Source organism: Xiphophorus couchianus, chromosome 23, assembly GCF_001444195.1.
Source record: "Xiphophorus couchianus chromosome 23, X_couchianus-1.0, whole genome shotgun sequence".
Classification (NCBI taxonomy): domain Eukaryota; kingdom Metazoa; phylum Chordata; class Actinopteri; order Cyprinodontiformes; family Poeciliidae; genus Xiphophorus; species Xiphophorus couchianus.
Genome location: NC_040250.1, coordinates 28,432,882 through 28,450,815, shown reverse-complemented (window position 1 = coordinate 28,450,815; position 17,934 = coordinate 28,432,882). Strand labels below are relative to the sequence as shown.

The window sequence follows — 17,934 nt, the reverse complement described above, 5'->3', positions numbered from 1 at the left end:
TCACCCTGTCCCTGCAGTTGGCACTGTTTGTCAGGCAGCTACGACACTTTCTATTCAACCTCAGGAAAATCTGGAAATGAGTGGAAACTAAAGCGCAAAAGCAAATGAGGTAGATTAGCAGAGCTAGCCGACAACTGATGGTGTCATCCAGGAAATCATCTCTGAGCTGTTAACATGTCATCAGGTTGTCATACAGCAACAATGTCTACAGTAAAACCAAAGATCCTTCCTGCCCACGACGACTGAAGATATTAGATACGACAACAATCAGTTTCCCTTTGGGAAAAACCAGCTACCACCTACTGAAAAACCAGCATGTTTCTTTCACACGTTAACATTATTACAACTGCTGTAAACAACATCAGGTTGTTTTCATTTTTTGTGCACTGATAAGATTATTAGCTGCCTCTCTGTTTGAAATATTCTCATATTCCTCATAATCCTTATGAATACCATAAAAGATGTGAGGTTATCATAGCAGCCCATGCCTGGTCCTTTAATGAAAGGAGGAAAAAGCATCAATTAGAAGACAACCACATCGCCTTTCATTAGAGATGAAAGGAGCAGGAGCAATGACACATACATTCACACACACACACAGAGCGCAACATCCACAACCAACCGTGCACATTCAGGAAAAAAAAAAAAAAGACCTGGAAGCTCGGGGTCTTGACAAAGTGCTTCAGTGAAAATTTAATGGCGCAATCTTGCCGCACTGTATTGCTCCTCTACAGCATACAATGTTCTCTGTCAGCGGTACATTTCCGAAGACACTTCATAATCAAAGCAAAAATACCCCCCACCCCTCCTCCCACTCAGCAAGAACCAATCAGATCTCCTCTCACACCCCGCCTCAGTTCCTTTGGAAGTCTTTTTTTGCCCCCTCTTTCATTTTTGTTTTAAACGGACAAATAAATCTGCTATTATACATAAAGGTTTGATTCATTAAAATACACCACTTTCAAAAAAACCAAAAACAAAAGAGGAACATTTTCATTTTGCAGAGAGCATTGTTGACAAAATCGATGAGTGCAAAGGCACTTTCTGGATAATAGTAAGATTTGCCGCTTGTTGGGTTTTCGAGAAAGCTTTTTCCTTGTCGTCTGAACGCTCACCATTCGTCTGCGTAGGCTACATATGTACAGGAATGTCAATCTGTAGCGTCCTTCTGCAAACATTAAGGACTTGGCTATGCCCCCTCTCTCTCTTCCTCTCTCTCTCTCTCTCAACCTCTCTCTAGCAAATCACCAAAAGTAAAAGGCTGTAATTGTACACAGTTCTGTCCTTTCCATACCTGCCGTTATCCAAGTCTTTTGGAATATTTCTCTCTTTTTTTAAGAAATAAAATGAAATAATTTATACTTTTTCAGAAGGAAAAATAGAACTGCATAATAATATACTTCTTATATTCCTTTTATACATTTTGAAAGAAAAAAAAGGAGAAAAAAAGCAAAAGAGAAAAGAGACGACGAAGAGCGCCAGTTCACCTCCCGTCCTTCACGTTGGGATTGAACACCAATAGATAAGGTAGATATATAGAGAGGGCTATTAATGACAGTAACCGTGTGAGTATGATGGGTGCTGGAGGAGAACGCCGTCGCTATCTTACAGTTGGCTCATGGCTGTCTGTTTCTCCAGAACCTCCAGGTAGTCCGGTTCCGTTTTTAGCTTCCCAGGGAGCAGCAGTGAAGGGTGCTCATTGTTTTTGGAGAAGTGCTCCGGCCCGAAGTATTTCCTCGGAGTGCCGTACAGCACGGCTTTGTTCAACCTGTCTGGGTTGGTCAGGTGGCGCCGGGCCGCCGCCGCCTCGTAGGGCGGCACGATGCAGGGTCTTTTAGGCAGCGTGCAAAAGTTGTAGGTGAAGGGAGGGGCGCCTGCTGCCGTCGGGAGCTCCTTGTTGGGCCTCTCCCCGATGTTCTGGTAGAGCATCTCTGGAGGCTCTGGGCTGCTCAGACCACATGTTGGTGATTTATCCATAAAATCCACCGTGCTGATGGTGTAGGTCCCTGGGCTGCGGGTCAAGATGTCTTCCTTCTTTGCGTCCAGCGGCCTGAAGCTGAGCTCCTTCAGGTTTCGATAATAAGCCACCTGCTCGCCGTCCTTCTGCATGTAAATGGGGTTTTGGCACATGGAGCCCACAGGCGGGGGGATGTAGTTGTAAACGTGGCTCTCGGAGCTCTTGTCGTGCGTCGGCTCCGGGGTGTAGGAGCCATATTGCACTTGGAAAGAGTTAAGGTCTAGATTGTTGGCGCCCGTGGGGACGTGCTCCACCCCTTTGCGTCGCTTCAGGACAAAAACAAAAAGGCCTGCCCCGAAGCAGACCGACAAGATGAAGACCACGAGAAGGCCTAGGATCAGGACCGAGAGGGGCACCTCGGGGTGCAGCTCCGGTGTCTGGAGGTGGGAATCTGTTGGGCTCACCGAGCTGAACGAAGGGGAAGGAGAGGGAGACGGAGAGGTGGTGGCTTCGGTGCTGGGACTAATCACCGTCGGGGCTTTTGTAGGAGGGGGCAGCTGAGGCGGAGGGGGCTCGCTGGGCTCGGGGCAGATAGCCTCGTTGCGGAGCGAGCGAAGCAGCCGACCGGCGTGCTTCGAGGGCGAATCGCAGGTGATTTCGTTGACCACCACGCTGGTACTGGACAGCTCCATCCAGTTCTTCAACACCACAATGTTGCAGGTGCAGTCCCAGGGGTTCTCCTGCAGATCGATCTGGATGAACGCCGACAGCTGGTCCAGAACGCCTTGAACCGGGAGGTAGGAGAAATGATTGTTCCTCAGGTTGAGTCGGGTCAGCATGGTGCCCCCAAAAACATTGTCAGGGAGCGATCTCAGCAGATTGTTGTTAAGGAAAAGCAGCTGAAGGTTGTGCAGAGAGTTGAATGTCTGTGGTAGAATCTCTTTTATGATGTTGTATTCCAGATATAGGTACTGCAGAGACTGCAAACCAGCAAACAGGGACTGAGAGAGCGACTCAATGTAATTCCCATTAAGGTAGAGGCGCCTGAGGTTCGTCAGGTTCTCAAATGCGCCTTCCTGAATCGCTGCAATCCTGTTATTCCCCAGATGGAGCAGCTCCAGGGAGCTGTACTCCGTCAGATCCGTTCTGTAGATCATCTGCAGGTAATTCCCTGTTAGGTGGAGCTTCCTGGGGTATGTGGGTTTGGGGTTCAGTTCACTGATGTTCTGCAGCTTCCGTTCTTGACAGTTGATGTTCAGGCCGCTGTCTGGGTTTTGCGACGTGCAAACACACACGCTGGGACACAGCATGGGGACAGGAGAGCGAGTTTGGTACACCATTATGGGTCCAAAGACATGCTTGTCTTTGGAGAGGCGAGGAGTGGGCCTGTAGCGCATCTTTGGGGGCCGGGAGGCTTTCGGGGAGCGAGTGGGAGTGACGACGCCTGCGTGGTAGGTCGGGTGTGGGGCCCCTTGGAAATGAGAGTCCGAGGCAGACTGAGCCCGTTCCCCAGCATTCCTGCGCGGACACAAGTCCTGCTTTATGAGCTGAGTGATGTCCTGCCCGTGCAGCCGGAATGGCGTCTCGCACACAATGTCCCCGACGAAGACGGAGATGGTGTCCAGCCAGGACTTGAGGGGGATCAGGTCGCAGGTGCAGTTCCAGGGATTCTCCTCCAGCTGGATCTCCATGATGCCGCCGATGTGCTCCAGCACACCGGCAAACGGCAGCATCTTCAGCCGATTGCCACGTAAATCCAGATGGGTGAGCAGAACAAAACGGAAGATGTTGGGAGGCAGAGCCAAAAGGAGGTTGTCGTTGAGGATCAACACTTTGAGCTTGTTCAGCTTGCTGAAAGCGCCAGGCTCTATAGTGCTGATATAATTATAGTCTGCCTGTAAATATTCCAAACTCTCCAGTCCTGCGAACGTGTCCTCTTTAATCACCTCCAGTTTGTTGTTGTTCAGGTGGAGCCGCTTGAGGAAGCGGAGACCGTTGAAAGCCCCCGTTTGAATCTCCTGTAAGCCATTAATTCCCAGATGTAAAGAGGTGACATTGCCATAACTGACAAACTCATTGGCACTGAGCCTCGACAGGAAGTTTGCGTTCAGAAAGAGCTGCGAGACTTTATTCGGGGGCGCCTGCAACTGGCTGACCGTGGTAAATCCCTTATTCTCACAGTTGATGTTCAGAACGTTCTCCCGCTCCTCGCAGTCGCAGCGCGTCTTGCAGATGTCTTTGAGGGCTGAAGTTTTGCGGCTTTGCGTTTCGGACGGTGTCAGGCTGGTGACGGTGAGGACGCTCAGGAACAGGACGCCGCTCAGCATGTTTACAGCCAAAAATATGGATCCAGTGTTGAACTTCGCAGCCTGAGCATCGGGCGCAAAAATGGGGGGAGGGAGCGGATTCCCACAAGGCGGGAGAGGGGAGGAAAAAGGAGGCAGGAGCGCTCATACACACACAGACACACGCACACACGTTCACACACACGGGGGAAAAGGCGCACCGGCAATATTTGGTGTCAAAACGGGGACCATGACGCACTGGGATGGCGCAAACCTTCAGTTAGAACTCCAAATAAAATAGTGTATGTAGGAGAGAGGGGGGGATAAAAAAAAGAAAAAAAGAAAAGGGGGAATCAGACCTGGGAGGTGAAAAGAAGGAAAAGGCAAAAATGAAGAGAATCCTTCATAGCTGGTGGAGCTGGCACATTTTCAGCAGCTCACTGCAGCCCTCCTTCCTCCATCTCATTCTGGGAGAGCCTCCCACTCTGCCGCTCCACCAACACAACCCCGGTGCCTCATTTCAGTCCAGACATAAACAAGTAAAGAAGAAGGGGGGAAAAAAATCACTTTTTAAAAAAAATAGATTCCAATGGAATGCGCAAAAGCGCGCGAGCTACGCGGCTGTTTCTCCTTCTGCTTTTCCCAGAGCTCCGGAGCCAAGTGAAGAAAAAGTCAAAGAGAGAGGAGAGGAAAAAAACACCGGAGACACCGCGAGGAAGCAGAGAAACTACACCGCGTGCCCCCCCTCTCGCCAGTCCTTCCTTCTCCTCCTCCGCTCCGTTCACTGAGAGGAGCACCGAGTGTCTGATGCTGCTGCTGCCGCGGCGCGAGAGTCCGAGTGTGTGCGCGCGCGTGAAAAGGAGCGAGCGAGCGCGAGGGAGAGAGAGAGAGAGGAGCTCAGGGGCCCCTTACGTCACCGACACTGTCAACAGGAACACGCACGCGCCGACACACGTGTACGTAGACTCTGGGGAGAAATCGTCACCCTGAGAATCGGCGCGCGGACTGTTGGGACCCTGTTCTTCCGGACTTCCTAAGTTTCCGGAAATACTGTTTTTATTTCTTTTTTATTTTGAATGAGGAGAAAAAAAGATTTTCCTTAGGTTGAAAATGAAACTTTTAAAGTTCCAACAGTAGGATAAAGTGACGGAGCTGGCTGATGAAGAGTTAAACACATCTTCTCTCTGCCGCTCAGATACACACAGCTTTTATTGTCATTATTATTTTCCATATGACACCACTAGGCGGCAGAAAAGGTTCGACGGGTCTCATATTTTGCCTCCCTGCCTCTGTTTCTCCTGGTTTTTCTGTTTCCAGTCGTTATCTCTCCCTCTCACATTCGCAGCCCCGCCTCGTGTCAGCTTATTGACATGCCATTATCATCAGAAGAATGAGAGTCATACATCGAGCTGGGAAAAGAGCACTTCTGTCCTGCTCGAGGCCTCCGCCAGAGGCGAGCAGATCCAACGCCGCTCTAATTAAACCAGAAGAAAGGCAGATTGTTTGTGATACATGCTCCTTTGTTTCTGCACACATACCCAGCAAGCGTTTCATGAGAAGCAGTGAGACGGAACGGAATATTATAATTCCTATAGTAAACTATTATGACGTTTTTTTACGTCTCTAAACCTTTGTCAGTTTTTGTTGATCTTGTCAACCATTCAGGATTTTTCCTCTTTGCTGAATGTTAGAGATTTTTTAGTATTATCATTTTATTTTCGTACTCTAGTTCACATTAAGTCTAAAGATCTTTGTGATTTTCTGTTTAAAGTGTTCTCTTCTGTAAATGACCTGGAGGTCACTACTGTCTGTTCAACTTTACGAGAAATAGATAACACTGAGTTTCTCAGACTTTAAACCCTTTTGCAAGAACACCCCCTAATTTAGTAACCACCTGTGAGCAGTCGTATTTTGTTTTCTTGACAGTATTGACCGAGATTTGAACCGGGCTCAGACCTTTGATCAGATATCACATCTGGACCTGGGTTGTTAGATGTTTGGGTTAGAAGCTTTACGACCTCTGTTGTTTTTCCTTACTGCCCCCTTGCCTGTCCTTATTTGACAATAAAAACAGGAGCCGTTGTAAGGGCAGCCCAGAACGCTCTGTGGATTCCTCGGAGAAAAGGTTCTCAGAGCCTTCTCCCAAGAGTTCTCAGAGCCTTCTCCTTTTGCAAAAGCTCTACATGAAATTCATATACGTTGTCTGTGGTTCTTTCTTTTATTTAGGTTTGAAAGGAAAATACCTATCACTGAATGAATGAAATGTTTGATACTATGTTCTGCTGCCATGGGTTATTGGTATCTCAAATATGCTACAAAACCTTAGCATTTTTTATTTTTCTGTACTGACCTTCAATCCACTGTCAAACATTTGGAAAAATAAAATTATGTGACAGCCAATATTTAAGGGTTGGGGTTATTAGGATTGCATGTCACAGATTAACACAATCTAATGTATAATTGTGGAGTGTAAGCAACATTTTCAAAATGTCTGCTCAAAAAGATGCACGTATTGAGTACCGTTTCCTCTGATGCCTTGAAATATAATCCAGTCAAATTATTAGTCTCAGCAGAAACAAAGACTACGACATACTCAGGCATACTGTACGTACTCCATGAAACGTCACAGTTTAGCGTTATAGTTCTCGAGACAAATTCATTCGTTTCCCACAACATGAATGAATACTAGAAAGTTTGCCATCTGAGCTAGCTGGGCGCCTAGCCCCGATTCATCGGTGCTGCATCCACAATGGCAGTGTGCTACACGTCATTGAGAGTGGTTGCGCTGACTCTCAACATTATGAGTTGAGAGTCAGCGCACAAAACAATTCCATGTGGCCCTCGTTTCCCGGAGCAGTTTACTGTGCGACTCTGAGTACGCAGTCGTAAAAATGTGCCTTTGTGCGGAAGTCCGCTTTGACGATTGCAGTGATTGAGTCCATGTGAGTTCATGTGGATAGCCTGCGAAGAGAACTGTTTCTACAGCTGGTCCGGTTCTAAAACGTCTCCCAGATCTCTGTTCATGTTATCACCTGAACATGGAGGTAGGACTCCAGACCTGCCTCAGGTTCCTGGTCTGTGTGGGCGTGGCCAACCTGCTGCAGTCTCCACAGCTGGATGCAATTATGCAATCACCTCCTAGACGACCGCTTTCCACCAGGTGGTAAGCCTTTCTGGGTGGAACCAAGCCACAGCATTCTTGCTTTGTTTAAAGGGGCAGTATTATGTAAAATCAACTTTTTTGATCTTTACATCATGTTATGTTATTATGTTTTGATGAGGTTATCACCTCATCAAAACATGCCTGCAGTGTTGCCCTGATTCTTTCATGCATTTTTGAGAAATCATTTAAACTCTCCTGGCAACCATTTGGCTGTGCAAAACACACATGTCAAATATGACTTATAAGAAATTTGACTTTGTCATTTTTAGCCTTGAAATTGGATCTCTGTCTCTTTAAAGAATCCTGCTCTTTCTGAAACTCCGCCTTCAGGAAGTCATCACAACTATTAACTCTGTTTCAACCATTTATCAACATTTTTACCAGCTTTGCACTGAGAAGTAATGAGCTCAATAGACGTGCAGGTCCAGCAGGTGTTTGCTCATTGCTGCTGGCTAGTCTGAAGGAGCAGAGTGGGGGAGTTGCTCGTAAGGCGAAAGCTTGGAAACTGCAGCTGAGAGGAGGAGCTTTGTCCTTGAAGGCGGAGCTAGGTCCCACCCAGGCGTTTTACACAGCTGAATGGTTGCCATGGAGATTAAAAGATTTCTCAAACATGCTTGAAAGAATCAAAGCAAATCTACAGGTATGTTTTTGATGAGGGAATAACATTATAATAGACCTCAAAACTTTGATTTTACAAAATTCTGCCCCTTTAAAGATGTCACAGTAAACTTCTAAAGATTTCCACAGTAAAAGCCTCACTGCTGTGTCACTGTGTTTGTGGACTTGTAAAATGTGTGTGAAGGGAAATGAGCTTAAATCTAAAAGTCTGTTTAAAGTAAGACATTAAAGACATATCCTTCTTTTTTCCAGGGCTACATTTTGGAAGTCCAAGTCCTTTTCCATCTGCTGCTCCTCCAAACTAAGTGAGCAGAACAGTGAGCCTGTCCTCAGCTGACCTCGGGGTCGCAGCTCTGGTTCTACCGCTGCAGGACGGCGCGCAACACCACGGCGTGACTGATCCGTGATTTGCACCGTGCAACTCAGCTCAACCTTTAGAAGGCAGAAGTCAGTGTAAGCAGGAGTGTTAACGGAAGCGTTCCCAATTCCTGAATGAGAACTCTAAGCAGGCTTTGACAGCAGGGTAGACATTAGAGGGCAAAGGTCAGGAGGATATTTTTTTCTTTTTTTTCCCCGTGTTTTTCCTGACAGCAGCAGCCAGCCAGATCCTGAGTCTGCTAAAAAAACTCTGCAGCATCTTTCTAGCGGACGGGCTACAGGAGCGCTGTCATAACGACGCCCACCTGCTCTCACGTTGTCATCCTAATGACATTAGAGGGGATAATGATGATGGAGAGAGCTGCGTGTGGTGATGACAGTGACACCCGGCTCCTCTGTTTATTGTTTTATTGAGAGCGATGGGCGCCCCTGGATTTCAGCGGGTGATCGATGGGTCGGCGGCGCCATCCGGGGGGGGGGAGAAGCCTGCAGGTTTCCCACGCCAGAGACCGTCCGGGTATTTACTGCCAGAGCATCTGTCACGTCGGCCGCGGCCCCCGCCCACAGACGCCGAGGGAGTGGAGGTAAAGGCCAGAACGGGAGGCGCTCAGAACTTTTCAAACGGAAGAAGTTTCTGGATGCCGCTCGAATGCAAAATGCAGTAAATAACAACTTTTTGAAATATTTATGGACCCCCTGCTTCATTCATTTTTAATCACCTGGAACACATTACATGTTTCACAGGATCTTTGTAAAGTTCAAAAGCACATCCAGAGGAGGCCGGCTGCAGATTCCATGTGAAATATTTACAATTAATTTCAGTTTAGTTAAAAACATACTGCATTCATCACAAAGGAATAAATTACATATTGATATATCAATACATACATAGATTGTAAATTCCAGTTACCAACTATATGAATTGGAACTGGTAAAATTGCTAACTAGCCATTTCGCAATAAACAGCAGATTAATGAATTGCTTGATAAATTAATACAAGTCCAATCATTTCCATTTTTATGATTTATCCTTTTTTTTTCTCTTTCTTCCATCAACTGGAAGATAAAAGTCTTCAGTCTGGTGCTCTGGTCTCAACTAGCTCTTATTTTGAAGGACATTTTTGTTTACAGAGACTTCATAATTCATTTTATTTGTTGTTCTTCTCATTTCGTTTATTTATTTTAGAGATTTAAAATTAATTTAAAGAGATTTAAAAGCTCCAGTGTTAAATGTTTGTTGATCTTTCAGAATGTGTTCCTGCGTTAATATGCCATTATCATTGAATGGTGTCAAAGCAAACACATCATTAATTATCGCAATAACTTCTTGGACAATTCAGGAATTGATTGCGATGGAACATGATCTAATATCAATAATAATGATAAAGCATCAAAAGCAAGGTTCATTCATTTTCATTTTTTAAACAGGTAGTGAATGCAAAGTCACAAATATCCTTCCGCTTCATGAACCAATGATAATGGTATCAGTATAAGGACTGTTAGGTCACATGTTTTCACATTGTGCTAAAACATGAAGCTCATTGGGTTAGACATCTAACACTAAATGTGTTTCTATACCTGACAGTTTGGTAGACTCGGTTTGATTGGAGACTAAAGTTGCAACATTTGTTTAATTGTCAGCTGCCGCGTTTCTCTTTCTCACTGCACTGTGTCAACGAATTCAAACACTTTGAAAATCCTGTTCCCCTCCTCACCAGTGGTGGCACTTCATCAAGAACAACGTGAAAAGCTCTGAAGAAGACAGTGAGCACAAGTTGCTTCTTCACAAAATGTAAAGAAAAATGGAGAGGCATGAGGTTTTAGCGGTTGTATGATTTCTCTTTTGTCTTTGGTAAAAAAAAAACACGAGATATTTCTCCCCTCTAATGTTGTATTTACCCATAATGCCTTGTGCTCTAGTCCACTTCGTGTTTTTGGAGCGGTTTCCAAAAGCAGGAACCACATTTGAATGTAACCACATATGCGGATGACCTTGCATATGTGACGTTCACAAATGCAAGGTCAACCGCACCTAGCATCAAGGTCAACCGCACCTAGCATCAAGGTCAACCACACCTAGCATCAATGTCAACCGCACCTAGCAACAAGGTCAACCACACCTAGCAACAGGATCAGTATTACCTCACTAAGATGGGGATTTCTGTCGTCTCCTGACTCAGAGTTGCTCTCTGCATCAGTCTGAATCACTAAGCTAGGACTGCTTGGACTAAGACTAAGAGCTCTCTGAGAGGACCGAGAGTCTTTGAATTACGGGCCCTGATCTTTAGATGTGGGGTGGCTCAAATCAGTGACGGTAGGTTCTCCAGGTAAGCGCTGGCACAGTGGCCTGAACCTTGAGGTGGATGATCTAAGTAATGTGGATTTTCAAAGCACCCAGGATGCAAACATAACAAGACGGTACAATTTGGCAATTGCTGTAGAGTCCTGTTAGTTGTCTTTTATGCTGAAGGTAGCGAGACGTGCAAGTTATGTTTGTAGATTGAAATGAAAACATACTTCATGTATTCTGAAGGAAAGAACTGACCACTGAGCCGCCCACTAGCTATTAGGCTTTAGACATTGTTTTCAGATTAGCAAACCCAACTGACTGGCTTTTTTAATATTTTCATTAGCACAAAGTTTAATAATCTAAGTGTTGTACACACACTTTGAGGCTGGCTTAAGTGCAAATGTATTTGTATCAAACTCCCCCTCACCTGCAGGCTCGCCTATTGATAAAGCCACTAATTGCCTTCCTGAGCCGAATCGTCTGCTGGGTGACCATCATGACCATCCAGCAAATATGTTGTAATGAGGCTGAGTGCTGAGGCGACACAATGAAATGTTCATTCAGGTCCCATGTGGAACTACATTTAGATCCCAGACACTTTAGCAGACCCTGCTCTGTGTGATTCTTCAACATAACACAATGCTCACTGTTAGAATTACTTCAGGACTCTTTGACATTGTTAGGAGAGAGTAGAGTAAGTTTTTTACTGATTTTAGGAATAAATAATATTCTATTAAGCTCAAATTGGGCATATTTTACAAATCTAGACCTCCTTTGAATTGTTACTGTCGTTTTCTTTTCCAAGGTGAAAATCCATTGTGAAAATCAGTATGGCAACCAGCCATGATGATGCAAATAAGCCACATAATCCATGTCATTATTATACAATATGTTGAGGTTTTTGAAGATGATTAATTGGAAGTTATATTGTAAGTTCAAAGTTAAACTGGCCTTTTGTGTCCATGTTCTTGTGTTAGTCTTCTACCTTCTTACTTATCAGCTTTAGAGAATAAAAGATTTACTTCAATGAGATCAGATAAAGACCAGAGGCAAGCCGAAGTAATTCTTTTGGACACGGACCAAGACCACCGCAGAAAGTGGGTCTCAGTCTGGTTTCTTGGTTCACTCCAGGGTTCGATTGAGTGTGTTCAGACCAGCAGAAAAGGTCCAGACTAACAGGAAAAACAAACTCTAGTCTGGTTAAAGTGGACCAAATGTGTCAGGTGTGAATGGACCCTTACAAATTCTCAAACTACTAAGAGAGAAAAATTGCCTTACATTCCCAATTCTGACCTCTAAAAAAAAGGGCTTAAGACGTCAATTAATTCACAAACAAAACAGATGACACTGCATGCCAATTTTTTTTTATTTTTGTGCATCTCACAAGCACTTAAAATAAAAAATTAGACATGACTGTTGTATTTTGCTTCCAATTAATTAGTCAGAGGTTTTTGGAGAATTTTCATCTTCGTAAAATAATGTCCTAAGTATTTTTTTTATTTTATTTTTGGGCCAAAGGATGAAAAAAAAGGACTTCAGCCATTATTTAGGAAGGTGACAGTATTTTAGCTTTATTTTCCCTTTCAAAGGGATCTTAGAAAACCTGATCATCCTTAAGCTACAAAAAGCCTTGACTCATCAGAAGCAAAATATAAACAAAGGATGTCTGATGAAATAATAAAAAAAAACAATTCCCCACAGTACAGTAAACCAGCATGGATCATTTTCATTCATCTTTTAAAGTATCCCTGCAGAAAAAGAACGTCTCCTTACCGTGAATTTTATAGTCCTCTTAGTGTATTAAGCAATGATTACTCATCTCATTGCCGACTGATTGAAAATGTTTCTGAAAGCTCATGAGGAGGACAAACAGAAAACGTATTCCCAGAAGAAGAGCTACTGGAAGGGAAAAGATGCCAGTTTCATTTAGGTTTGAAGATTCTTGTCTCTATATTGTGGTAAAATATACTCGGGGTGTGTAATATTATAACCAGCCTGGTGAAAACACTATGAAAATACAAGACATGGTTTAGTAGAGATAAAATAAGATCTTTAGCATCTCTGTCACGCTGACTCAGTTAATAGAAGTGCATTGTACAGCCCTTAATATAATATAGCACATGAAGATGTATACAAAATATTATTCTATTTTGCTTCGTTCTCAGATATAATGCACTGGAACACCCAGTTTTAAAGGTCAGTGTGAGGCTTTTTTGCAGAAACATTTAGATCTCTTCATGTTTGTCTCCGGTCTGCCATCTTGAACTTTAAGGAGCAGAGTGCACACAGAAACAAGTCAGAGAGCTGTATTTACTGCAAAGTCATGGAGCAATAAATCTACAATCTCGTAGTGAAAGGTCACAGATTTTCTGTTTGTAGGTATAATTTTAGATAAACAGTGTTCACTGATCTAAGTATTGGGGCAAACACGTTTTATTTTCTCTAAAACATTCTGTGTTCGAGTCCCAGCTGAGGTGCTGCTGTGTGGAGTTTGCTTCTTCTACCCGTTCATGTCTGGGTTCCTTTCAGGTACCGTAGGTTATGTAATCTCTCTAAATTTCCCTTAAGTATGTCGCTATTTCAAGAGACTACTGTGCACCCAGCAGTAGCTACTTCCTTGCCACAAGAGACTATATCCATTCTGAAACTGACTACTGATCTGATTAATTACACACTGGCAGTGTTAACTGAGCAACCTGCTCTGGCAAATGAGAAAGAGACTACTCACTTGCATTAGCTTTGGAGAGGCTAGTGACTAGCATGCCTTTATGGTCTGCTGTCCATTAGCGCGGACAGGCTAGCACCAGACTTGGATATGTTGGCATTAGTCTTGGATAGGTTGGCTACTAGCATGCCTGCTGTTCTGCTGTCCATTAGCGTGGCTAGGCTAGCGTCAGCCTTCGATAAGCTGGAATTAGCATCGGCAAGGCTAGCAACTAGCCTGGGGTGGTCACCCATGACTCATACTCTCTTCTTTAAAGAAAACTTTAAGAAAAGAAAAGTTTGGATATAACAGATAAATTAAGGTGTTATTTTAACAGCTTGCTATACCAAAATAACACCAGACAGAAACATAATGTTTTAGAAGGAGAAGAAGTTGGCATATGGCTGGTTCCAGCTTTTTAAAAAAAAAATTATTACAGTAATATTAGTATCACATGTCAGAAGAACATATGAGTGACTCTAATATGTGATACAGATATCACATGCCAACCATTTTTCTCTATGAAGTTTCCTTTAAAGAAGAAAGTACAAAATGAGTCCAGCCTAGCTATGCTAATTACTAGCCTACCCAAAGATAACACCATCACTTTGATGCTAACACTTGCCTCTCAGTGCTAATGGCTAGCAGAGGAAGAAGGCAATCCAGTGAGTGACCAGCCTAGACATGCAAGTCACCATTCAGCCTCTCCAAAGCTAGTACAAGTGAGTAGCCTCCTTCTCATTTCATCTCAGTAGCTCAGTTAGCGGTGTGCCGTATCACATTAGGTTTATCAACCCACATGCTCAGCTCAACTCAGTCCACAAATTCATTTCCTTTACAAATATGACACAATTTGAAGAGGAACAAACAGGCTTTCCCACAGTATACTATTTGTTGCCAAGGAAGCGCTGATGCTGTGAAGACATAATCAATTTAATCAATTATATTAATTTATGTTTCAGTTCAGCTACCAAATTTGGTCCTTGGGGTTAAACGTCATTGATGCCCCTAGTTCTTTCCCAAAAAAAAAAAAAAAAAACTTCTGCTATTTACAATTAGTCCAGAATCAACAACATTTTAGTCAACAATATCTTAACCTTTCGGTTACAGAAAATGCTTCACTGCATGAGTGATTTCTTTCTTGTAAAGACATAAGGCAGAAAATAATGCAAGAAATAATTGAAAAATAATTAAAACTCCCCTATCTAATGACTAGACTGGAGGGAAAATGATTAATTCGTACATGTAAAGAAAAAGCCCAAAGTATTATTGAATTAAATATTGACTGTTCCTCTGATTCCCCAAACCACGCTTTTCAAAACCAAATGCTAATGCACTTAAATTAATCTTGTTATGACGATTCACCCTGTTCCAAATATTGTGATTAATATGAATAACATATTGCTTGAAAGCACAGAATAAGACGACAGAATGTTTTCAAGATCATTGTGCTCCCATTCTTAACCCTACATGGCACAGCTCTGATATTCACTTTGCTTCCTGAACCAGAAAAAAAAATCTTGGTAAAATTGTCTCCATTTGATCAAGTTGCTTTGTTCTTGACAACATCAAATGTAAGGGAAGCCAAGGGTGAAATTAGAAAAGACAGTAAAGAAAAACACCTCCATTTTACATCAAAATGTGTATAAAAACTTACAAAAAAATACAACATGAGGAGTGCACTATACCAAATACTCACAAAACAAACAAATAATCCACTCAGATAATTAAACATATCATAAAAAACCCAAAACTTTCAAATCTTTAGTGAACCAGTCTTTACTCATGATTGGATTAGCCCAAGCAGATTTATATTCACACCAGGAAAAGCGCACAGGGGAAGGGTTTAAATCCAGGAATTAGACTCCAAACGTCTCCTGACCCACAAACTCAGCTCCACTCAATGACTATTTCATCAGTCAGCCAGCAGCAACTACTCTTCATCACTACCTTACCAGCTACAGGTGCATGACCTTGTTGTAAAGGATGTCAGGAAAACAGGTGTGGACAAAAGTATTGGGTCAGCCTTTAAATAATTGAATTCAGGTGTTCTAAATCCTCCACTGAGGCATGTGGACTTCCTCTGCGGATGTTCGGGAAAGAATAGTTACCTTGCAGGAGCTCACTGCCTGCCACTAAATGTACTAAAAGCTAAATATTCCATTGTTAACTACTTTGGGATGGATATAAACACTGTGAGTCAGGCTTTTTCATCCAATATCATCACATGACCTCACAAATATGAAAGAATATTGTGTGAGTGCAGTGTGGTAAAGTGCTTAATAATTAATATTTTAGTGTTAACAGCTTTTATCAAAAGGTTTTGAGCGGATCAGTGATTCTATATCTGATAGCAACATTTCAAGTTTTCGTGAAGAAGATTTCAGGAGTCTGAGAATCCTCAGAGCACTTTTCCTGCTGTACAACAGATCCTCACCATTGTCCTATGGGGCAATGGGGCAATTGCCCCATAGGACAATATGGGGCACTTAGAGCTATTTGTACTTGAGCTGCTTAGAAAATGAGATTTCTCTACTGATCTTGTTTTACAGTCCCTTTGGAGTCCCTCACCCAAGTAACGTCTAGAGAGGTTTGCACTCTGAGGAATCTTAATCCTATTCTTTTCCTTTATTGCATTGTTGTTGATCCTGACAGCTCTGTGTTCACATTGCAACTTCCAGAAGTTCACTTTGTTTTATCCATGTTTTATTGCTGTGTTTCTGTCTCTGCTTCAGCCTTCCAGCTATTTGACTTTCTTGCTGAATATTTATCCCTTATTTTCATGAGTGTGGTTAAAGTGTGGTACCACCAGTACCATATGCAAATTTGATGATTAGGAGTTTCTTATGTTTAAATACAGATTCCTGTGTTTTAAGAGTGTAAGCAGCAGTGGACTGAACACACAACCCTGAGGGATCCCACTGCCCAGTATAATAAAGTTTGACACTTTTTCCAATGAGGAAAGTTGCTAGTGAAGATGTTGGGAGCGTTCAGGCCAAGTTGGAGAAGTTTCTGGAAGGGAAGGCAAAGAACAAGCTTAAAATAAACATGAACATTTCATTTGGCTCTATATTGGACACAGCTTACGAATATCTTCACATGGCCTAAACTTTAAACACTGTTGGAATCAACAAACCAGTGCAAATGATGGCATATGCTACCCTGCGGCAAACTCAGATAATGAACTTAAGACCTGGTTTGGATTTATAGACACAGTATAACTGTATTAAAAAACTATTTATCTGAAATGCAGTCATCTAGAAACAGCCATGAGAATGCTGCGCCCCTTCGTTTTTGACTCCAGATTGGAGATTAATGTCTCTGACTCAGGGAAGCAGAGCACAGAGGAAATTTTGCATTAAGCTTGTCATCATGTAAATGCCAATGATTATGCTATAATATCTAAGCAACAATCATCCAAAGTGTTGCAGCTGCACTATGGTTCCTTTTATTGTGCTTTCAATCCTTCCCCTAAATGCTGCAAACACAAGTTTTAATAATTCACTTGAGTGTACATGATCATTAGAACTTTTGCTTTCTCTCTGGAGTAATGACCAGCTTCCCCTTCTCACTATTTGAATGCTTTGGAGCCACTCCGAAATCTTTGCAGTCTCCTCTGCACACACTTATAGACCAACACTGCAGGTTAAATGCCAGCAGAAAAATAAATCTGCCCCATCCATCAAATATTGACTTCACAACTCACATTATTGGGTAAGTCCTGAATTTTAAGAAGGCTGCATTATCGATCACACACTAGGTCTCTATCAGGCCACAAGGAGAAGGCTATACACTGTAGTATTATTATTTTTGAGGAGACAGCCTCCGATTGACAATCATATCACGACTTTAATAAATTCCGCATGATTGAAAAATATCCTAATCTTTTACCACAAAGTTGTTGAGGAGTCACCGTGCTGATGTGCTTTAACAAGCTACATACCAAAAACACTGAAGACGTTCTGGAAATTTAGCATTTTTAGAAAATATCAACGGTTCTTTCTTTTGCATGGCATAAATTGTCAAATTTAATTATTTCTACAAGATGAATATTTCATTGAAAATCTTGTTGCACTTTGCTCACAGCTGCAATACTTTTCACATCCCTTGGTAGCATGGAGTATTTTGCCAAGTCAAGCCAACCCATGGTCTACTCACCCCTACAGCCTTGTATAACACAGAGGAACAGCACTGCCACTTTATTTTATAGTTATGTGAAAAAAAGGACCAAAATTGTATAGAAAAATCAAATAAGATCTAGAAACCGGATGATGTTATTGAATTAACAACCGATGTTGGAGTTCTTCACAAAGCAAACCGACTTGGCAGCTCAGTTTCTCAAACGTTATTATCTCTCTGTCCAGGGGAAGAAAGCAAAGGTCAGTCCCTGCCTTTTGTCCTGATATATGGATTGTGACCAAAAGAATGAGAGTCTAGATAAAAGCAACGGAAATAAGTTTGGACTCAGCCTCAGAGCTAAGCTCAGGAGCTCTTTGTTCCGTCGGGAGGCTCGGATTAGAGCCTCTGCTCCTCTGCAGTT

The 17,934-nt window shown here is 42.9% G+C and overlaps 1 protein-coding gene across 1 annotated transcript; it reads right to left on the bottom strand.

Annotated features, from left to right (window-relative positions):
* Nucleotides 1-666: 666 nt before the first annotated feature.
* slitrk2 (SLIT and NTRK-like family, member 2) lies at nucleotides 667-5,094 on the bottom strand. Its single transcript, XM_028009587.1, has one exon. It carries the CDS (start codon nucleotides 4,282-4,284, stop codon nucleotides 1,606-1,608), a length of 2,679 nt encoding a protein of 892 aa, XP_027865388.1. The 5' UTR covers nucleotides 4,285-5,094; the 3' UTR covers nucleotides 667-1,605.
* Between the last annotated feature and the right edge of the window lie 12,840 nt (nucleotides 5,095-17,934).